An 8,299-nucleotide genomic window follows, 5' to 3' on the forward strand; every position below is an offset into this window, starting at 1 on the left:
GCTTGAGCCCTTGAGGGAGTCTATATGACTTCCTCGTGACATTTTGTGAATCAATTGATCTGTGAAGTAGGACTTCCTTTCATGATCATGGAGTTCTTGCCAAAACTTGCAAAAAGCGCGGAGATTGCGACAGTGGTTTCGTCCTCACTCGGCCTGAGCTCGAATTGTTTTAGAGATGTACTCTCAAAGTCAGCACGTGCGTTCATTAGGACGTTAGAAATGTTTTACTGTCCTGTTGTTCGTGTTTTCCAAGTGAACTTGAAACGCAAAATCTTGAACGAAATATCCGAGCTTAAAAGTAACCACGCGGTATGAGAAACTGCGTGACACCGTGCGGCGCCACGTTTGAAGTGTCAGGGCGGGGAGGAGGGAGGGAAGCCCCCACACCGCAAGGCACTCCGGCCGGCGCGGCGCGGCGCTGGCTGGGCTTCGACTTGGCGGCGCTCAAGACAAGTCGGCGGCCCGCAGACGACGCCGACCGACCGCGCTCAAGGCCAAGGTGCTGCTTGTTGTGGGTGCGGGTGCGACGCCCCTGACGCCTCTGATGACGGCGGCGCCCGGAACCGCGGGACCACCCATGCTGCCGCAGTGGAGTAGTTGGCTATCCACACAGTGCATCGCTTGGACTCGGACGCCACCGGCCCGCGCGTGACCTAGGGGAAGAGCCCCCATCGTACCTGGAGCAAGACATCACTCTGGTGGTGAGTTCGAAAACAGTTTTCGTTTTTCTGGTTGGACACTTGAGTGAGATAATATTCTCGAGGCTCAATGCCACGCCCGCGACTAACAATTAATTTATGCCAGTGAAAGCGAAGTCGGCTGGCCGTTGTGAGAATTTCGTGAATTACTGCAGCGGCCACGGGTAATCTTACTTGCTTTGTGGGTTCAGATGAAAATCGTCGCGTTGATAGGTCTTCCCTTTTTCCGTGTGGGTGGCTGATGGGTGCACTGCACAATTTTTACCTTGATTCACGTGTGATCATGAGTAGCTAGGACACACGGGGAATCTTTGGCGTGGACAATTTTTGGGCACGAGTGCAAAATGTCTTGTCTGATGCTGGACGGCAAGAGTCCCGCTGAAGTTTCTGGCACCGGTGCATGTAGCTGTAAACGGACTCGTGCTGAACTGGCTGAACTAGATTCGTTTCGCACCTGGAAATGCTTGAAATAATTTTTAAGCGGTCTTGTTTTGAACGCGAATGCTCATTCTTTTGTTGTCTTTGCAGCCGCCATGTCGTGCAACTGCTCGGGCGGCGGCGCCATGCTGCTGCGCGCCTTCATCCTGGTGGGGCTCGCCTCCGTGGTCACCACCATCATCTACTTGACACCTGTCCCGAGTGAGTGCCGGGCTCGAATCCCCCCGCCGTCGGCAGCCGTTTGTTTTCCTTTCGCGGTGGAGTGGACGACGACGGGGCGGCGCACAGTGGGCTAGAAGACCGGTGGGGGCGGCCAAAACTCTAGACGCGTTCTGAGCTCCAGAGTCGCTAAACAGGACTCGAACCGAACGTGTGACCCCACCAATGGATTGCTCTCCGAACGAGGAATACATTGGTGAGGTCGCACGTTCGGTTCGAGGCCTGTTGAGCGACTCTGGAGCTCAAAACACATCAAGAGTTTTGGCCGCCTCCGCCGGTCTTCTGGCCCACTGTGCGCCACCGCGCGCTCATTTCTGTCTCTCTCGCTCCCAACCGGGGGACTCCATGAGTGAGAGTGAGACGGGAAGACTGCCGCGCGGAATCGGTCCGCTCGACCACGGCGACGTGGTCATTGTCCGAGTGGCAAAGCCGGCGAAGCGTCTTGGCGCCCGCGGCCTCGGTGAAAGTACGCCCAGCGTGCAGCACACTGTGCAGCACGTCCCTCGGCGTCAATAGGAGTAGGACGTCGTCGTAAACCAGGTGCTGTCTCTCTCGCACGCACGGGGCGCTCCATACGGGTGCGAGAGAGACAGCGCGACGGCGAATCGGTGGGCACCGCGAGCCGCTGGCGACTGGCGGCGGCTCATGGCAAGGCGGGCAAGGCGCTAGAAGGCACCTGCGCGTCGTCGCCATCCCGCCGCCTCTCCTGGAGGTTATGATGGCGGAGGCCTGACTCAGCGCGACGTCGCGAAGCCGGTGAAAGTGTTTAAGGACGATGACGGGCACGGAAGGGCCATCAGGCGGGTTGCAGCGTCGCAACGCGCGGGCGGCGAAACGCGGTGCAACGGTGCACAGTGTGGCAGCCAGGTGGCCGGTGGAGGCGGTCAAAACTCTAGACGCATTTTGGGCTGTGGAAACGCTAATGGGACTCGAAACGAATGTGTGACCCCACCAATGGATTGCTCTCCGAACGAGGAATCCATTGGTGGGGTCACACGTTCGGTTCGAGGCCTGTTTAGCCACTCTGGAGCTCAAAACGCTTCTAGAATTTTGGCCGCCTCCACCGGTCTTCTGGCCCACTGTGCGGTGGTGCGCGACAGAGACCGAGACAGGCTGCTTCCGCTGTGGCCTCGTGAGTGCGAGAGAGAGGCAGGGGCCTCGGCTGGCCGACTGATCGACTGGCTCCCACTGGCTCCCAAAGCACCGCCCTTCGCCCTTTGATCGGCGGGACTGACTCACGGCGAGGCCGAACTGCGAGAGGAACGAACGCGCGGCGCAGCGCGGCGCAGCGCGCGTAAAACAACAAACACACGCGTTCGCCGTAGCATTATTCGGCCTCGCGACGCCCGAAAACAGAAAACCGCGGACTGTCGAGCCGCCGACCGCGGAGCCGCGGACCGCGAGTGCAGCGCCCCTTCCGCGTGCAGCGCGCCGCCGCCGCGCCGCGCGGCCAAACTGACTTTGCGGAGTTCGGTCAATGTCGGGTGGTGCCCCACCGCGACGAGGCTGGCTCTTTTTTCGTCCAAATTTTGAAATTCATCGGACACCGCGTCAGAGCTCCATCTTCGTCAGAGTCAAGTCGGCCCCGGCCCCGCCGAACTTAGCCGAACTCGGCCCGGGGCCCAGGATCTCCCACTTTATTTTTAACAGTGACGGAAGCTGGTTCAAAACAGGGCGACCAAAGACGGTTTGAGATTCGAGAGCCATTTCCGTTCCCCGAATCGCGTCATCCGGTCATCCTCCGTGATGCGCTCCCAGCGTGCTCCGAGCGCTCCGAGGCCCCGGGGGTCGGTCTCCATTTCGCGCGACACTGTGAGTGCGTCAGCAAAAACGGCATCGCCCGCCGCCACGCGCCTCTCTCGCTGTCTCTCTCGCACCCCTACGCGCCAGCCCACGCCGCCACGCGTGCGAGAGAGACAGAGCGAGGGCGTCGTCACCGCGGCGCAGATTGCTCTGATGCGGACCGCGGAGCGACTCGGGGAAGGGGAGGGGAGGGGAGGAGGGGCGCTGGCTCGGTGCACTCGGCCGGTAAATGCACCTCGCGGGCTGTCGCTAGGCGTGCCGAGGCGTGCCGTGCAGTTGCTCGACATTGAGTGCAACTCGGAGCAACATGGTGTGATCGGGACCGTAATCGTGGTTCGAAAAGTCACGAAAATTAAAAATTGAATGGGCTCCCTCGTTGTGTCGAAAGAGTGGCCTACCTCAGCCTGCCGAACAGAGAATTGGCGGGAGAAGTTGCCGAAGCAGGCTGAGGTAGGCAACCCTTTCGGCTCTGGTGCGGGAGTTTTCGCCTACCTGTCTGGTCTATGGTACACTGTCATGCTGGAAATTCACGTGTGCCCCGTTATGTGACAGTCCACTGTCACTGTCCATGGTTAGTCCGGTGGCGAACAGGCCCTGGCTTTCGACGGCGTGCGGCCCGTGCGGCGTGCCGTCGCCGGCGGGTGGTGGGCAACAATGGCGGTTGCGTTGCGTCAGGGCGCCGCCATACCCTCCCCGGCGGCGTCCTCCCCGCCGAGTCCCTGGTCCTTCCCCGGCTGGCGTTGCGTCATGCCACCCCGACAGCCGCGGGGCGCCGCGGGGCCGCGGGGGCTCCATGGACCGCGGGGCGCTGGCGGGGCTGGCGGGGCTCGCCGTAGACGGGCCGGGGGCGGGCGGGGCGGGTGGCGGAGGGGGCCGATGAGGTAACCGCAGTGCAGCGGCAGCCCCGGCGCGGAGGTGCGTTCGTTCAGTTGACACTCCGACAACCGCCAAGCAGTTGGCGCGAAACCACGAGGGCCGCGGTAGTCGCCGACGAGGATCACGACGAGGCCCAGGACGCCGATGTCGCTGGAGCTGGTGCTGGTGGCAGGCTTCGCCCTGCACTTGTTTCTCTACGGCCTGCGTCGAGCTTGGGGCGCGCCGCCCCCGTTGCCCGCCCCCGCCGCCCCCACCGCGCCGCGCCCCCTGCTGTCGCCGTGCGCCGCCCCCGCGGCCTGAGCATGCCCGCCCTGCTGGGGGCGGCGGCGGACGGCGGGGGCGGCCCAGTGCCCATGTGCAAATGTCGTCTGGCGGGCCGGCCGCTGAACCAGGTCACTAGACTGGCGCGCTGGGCGCTGCTTCCCTGTCTGCTTCTCCTGGTGGCTTTCGTTTTGTGGTGCACCCCCCTGCCCGGTGAGTCGCGGGTTCGATTCCCGCCTGTCGCGCGTGCACTCGCGTCGCAGTTTCAAACTCCGAACTTGGAAATTCGCAGGGTTTATCGGGGTCGGACTAACCAAGTGCTAGAAGAGTGTAGTGTGTTCCAAGCGATTCGAAGCTGAGTGTGACTGGATCAATTCGTGAGACGTCCCTGCGACGACTGCTCTGTTCTAGACCCGTACTACGCGTCTTGCGACCGGCCCTGCCACGAGCTGGCCTGGCCCATGATCTGCCGCTACAAGATGAGCATCGAGACCTACCAGGCCATGAGCGGCGCGTGCGGCCAGTGCCCCGCCAACGCCACGCACTGTCACGCCGCGCAGTGCGTCTCGGGCGACATGAGCGCGCGCGGCGTCATGACCGCCAACCGGATGCTGCCCGGGCCCACCCTCAAGGTGTGCGAGAATGACATCGTGGTGGTGGACGTGGTGAACCGGGCCATGGGCCAGGCCATGGGCGTGCACTGGGGCGGCCAGAGCCAGCGCGAGTTCCCCTACATGGACGGCGTGCCGCAGCTGACGCAGTGCCCCATCAACACGCACACCACCTTCCAGTACAAGTTCCGCGCCGTGGGCGCCGGGACGCACCTCTGGGCCGCCGCGGGGTCCCCGCGGGCCGCGGCCTCGGTGTTCGGGCCGCTGGTGGTGCAGCAGCCCGACAACCGGGACCCGCACCGCCAGCTCTACGACGAGGACGTGCACGTCCTGACCATGTCCGCCCTCGGCAAGGCCGTGCTGGTCAACGGCCACAGCGAGCTGCAGGTAAGCCTCAACAACCAGTCCGCTGCTGCCGAGCAGCGATTCAGAAGAGTCGTTTCATCGCTCTGTCTCGGCCGCTCTCACGGGAGGGTCCAGCTTTGGCCTGCTTGTAAGTTCCTCCGCCCTGCTGTAGGTGGCGCCACTGGTCCGCGGCCGGCGCTACCGCCTGCGGCTGCTGCACGCCGGCGGCGCCGCGGATAGCGCGACCGACGCCGAGCCGGGGATGCCCGGCGTGGCGACGGGCCCCGTGACGCTGTCCGTGGCGGGGCTGCCGCTGCTGGCCATCGCCGTCGACGGCCACCCCGTCCGCCCCCGCAGCACGCGCGCGCTCACACTGTGGCCCGGGGAGCGCGTCGACGCCGTGCTCAGCGCCGACCAGCCGCCGTCGTCCTCCGCGGCCTTCGTCCTCGCCGTGCACGCCGAGGGCGTCAAGCTGGCCGACGCCGTGGTCACGCTGCCGTTCAAGGAGGTCGACAAGAAGCCCGGCGTCCAGGCGGCGTCCACCCCGGCGCCGGACGCACCCGACGTGAGCGTGGCGGACGTCCTGGAGGGCGCCGAGCTGGAGAGCTTGGTGGCGATGCCGGAGCAGCTCGCCAAGGGGGAGGTGGACGTGCGCCTGTACCTGCCCTTCGACTTCGTGCCCGGCGTGGGGCTTCGCAGCGATCTCAGGGGGCCGCAGCCGCACAACAAAGCGGGTAAGTCGTCGCATCAACTACGCCGTCATCCAAACCGTTGCAGTGCTAACGCTTGCCTCCCTGCTGCAGGCAAGACCCGCCTGCCGATGGGGCTGCCGGACACGCCGTGGCCGCGCGCCGTGCCGCGCGTCTGCAACATCTCCCTGTCGCTGCCGGCCGCGCCCTTGCTGACGCAGCCCCGCGACGCCGAGGCCTACGACGGCGAGGGCGGCGTGGCGGTCTGCCGGGGCCTCGGCCGGCCTGCCACCTGCCCGTCGCACCTCCACGGCCGGGAGGACCACTCCTGCGAGTGCGCGCACGTCATCAAGGTGCCGCTGGGCAGCACGGTGGAGCTGGTCCTCGCCGATCAGGGTCAGTGTCATTCTGGTGCAGTTTGCTCAGCCGCCGAAACTCTAGACGCGTTTTGAGCTCCAGAGTCGCTAAGCTCTCGAACCAAACGTGTGACCCCACCAATGGATTCCTCGTTCGGAGAGCAATCCTTTGGTGGGGTCACACGTTCGGTTCGAGTCCTGTTTAGCGACTCTGGAGCTCAAAACGCATCCAGAGTTTTGGCCGCCCCCACTGGTCTTCTACCGTCCTCGTCGAGTTCTAACCGCCCCTTCCGCAGGCGGCGACCACCACAAGGCCCACGTCTTCCAGCTGCACGGCTACAGCTTCTGGCTGGTGGGGCGCGGCGCCGAGTCCAGGACGCCGTCGACGGCGCAGCTGGAGCGCGGTTCCTGGGAGGCGCTGGCCGCTGCCGACCGCCAGGGCGGCCTGCTGCGACGACACCTGCACCGCGCCGTGCTCAAGGACACCGTCGCCGTGCCCGCGCTCGGGGCCGTCGCCCTACGGTTCGTCGCCGACAACCCCGGTAGGTGGCTGCACTGCAAGTTGCGGTGGCGGTTCGTTGGTACAGTACTCGGAATCGAGGCGAGAAGTGGCGGACGATGGCCGCGGGGCAGACCGGTGTCACACGCACGCTCACGCACACACACGAACGCGCGTGGCCGTCGAGGTTTTTGGGGTGAATGGAACTCGGTCATTGCCGCCTCGTACCGCCGCGCGCACAGTGGGCCAGAAGACCGGTGGAGCGGCCAAAATTCTAGACGCGTTTTGAGCTCCAGAGTCGCTAAATGGGACTCGAACCGAACGTGTGACCCTACCAATGGATTGCTTTCCGCACGAGGAATCCATTGGTGGGGTCACACGTTCGCTTCGAGTCCTGTTTAGCGACTCTGGAGCTTAAGACGCGTCTCGACTTTTGGCCGCTCCACCGGTCTTCTGGCCCACTGTGCATCGCGCGCCGCACTCGCTGATATAAAGACCACGCCACTGACATGTTTCTAATGACGGTTGCAGGCTATTGGCTCCTCCGCGAGCAATCTTTCTTCCAGTGGCCGTCCGGCCTGGGGGTCATCCTGCAGGTGGGCGAGGAGAGTGACTTGCCCCCGATCCCCGCCGACTTCCCCAAGTGCGGCAGCTTCGTCGGACCCGAGTTCTTCCTCATGTGATCTGCGCCATACCTGCCAATTTTTGCCATGTCATTGTTATTTATGTTTTTGTTATTTATTGGGATAGATTTTTTGTGAAGTGTGTGGAGTGTTACCAGTGACCAGTGAATTAAAATATTGAAACACCTGACCCAGCTGTTAGACCTCGTTTGCCGCCCAGCTCAGCTGAATTCCCCCCACGTCCGGCCGGAATACCCCGCGCGCTGGAGAGACTCGGTGCGCCATTCTGCCGCGGGGTGGCGCCACCGACCGCCCCGCCGGCGGCAGGCGTGGAGTATCGCCCGCCGCGGGTGGGAATACTCCCAGCTCCCAGGTTTGCAAGCCGGCTCGAGGGAGCAGTATTGCCAAAACGGTGGCAAATTTAGAGAAACCGTGATCAAGTCTGGCTTTGGGAGGCTACGGCGTCCAAGTCAAGCTGGCTGATGATACTCTCTCAACGGGCGGTGGACTTAGAACCTTTCTCTAGCAAGCCCTTGTTAGGGTATACGATCAGCCGGCTGTCTTTAGAAACAGTTACTACTAGAAAGTTGGTCGATCAAAACGGCGAAAAATAAAGGAGTTTCCATTCAAGCAAAATTTCGAAAATTTTCGGCAAATAAAAATGACTGGTTGTGCCACTCTGATGTTGACGACTGTCTCTCTTGCTCAAATAGTTTGATCGAGCCGCTGCGTTCCTCCCCGCTGGTTGGTCCAGCTTGCCGGGCTTGCCTCCCTCTGACAATCCGACCGCAAGACGCCGGCGGTCTTCCCTTTGCCGCGCAGCGGGCTGATTCCGAGAGTCGTTTCCGTCGCTCTGTCTCTCCCGCTCTCATGGGGCGCCC

General features: G+C 63.2%; 1 protein-coding gene across 1 annotated transcript; it reads left to right on the forward strand.

The window, feature by feature from the left end:
- The first annotated feature begins 14 nt into the window (after positions 1-14).
- LOC117644741 (putative laccase-11) lies at positions 15-7,608 on the forward strand. The gene is made up of 8 exons (XM_034384355.1): positions 15-701; positions 1,227-1,337; positions 4,707-5,293; positions 5,424-5,566; positions 5,609-5,985; positions 6,055-6,336; positions 6,593-6,838; positions 7,327-7,608. Exons 2-8 carry the CDS (start codon positions 1,232-1,234, stop codon positions 7,476-7,478), a joined length of 1,893 nt encoding a protein of 630 aa, XP_034240246.1. The 5' UTR covers positions 15-701; positions 1,227-1,231; the 3' UTR covers positions 7,479-7,608.
- Positions 7,609-8,299: the final 691 nt, after the last annotated feature.

Source organism: Thrips palmi, unplaced genomic scaffold (assembly GCF_012932325.1).
Source record: "Thrips palmi isolate BJ-2018 unplaced genomic scaffold, TpBJ-2018v1 HiC_scaffold_18, whole genome shotgun sequence".
In the NCBI taxonomy this organism is placed as follows: Eukaryota; Metazoa; Arthropoda; class Insecta; order Thysanoptera; family Thripidae; genus Thrips; species Thrips palmi.

What these genes read in the sequence shown, in the direction of transcription:
- LOC117644741 (XM_034384355.1), top strand. Translation starts at nt 1,232, where the DNA reads ATGTCGTGCAACTGCTCGGGCGGCGGCGCCATGCTGCTGCGCGCCTTC. An exon ending in CTACTTGACACCTGTCCCGA is followed by an intron (nt 1,338 to 4,706) that starts GTGAGTGCCGGG and finishes GCTCTGTTCTAG; the next exon opens with ACCCGTACTACGCGTCTTGC. An exon ending in GCAGCCGCACAACAAAGCGG is followed by an intron (nt 5,986 to 6,054) that starts GTAAGTCGTCGC and finishes TCCCTGCTGCAG; the next exon opens with GCAAGACCCGCCTGCCGATG.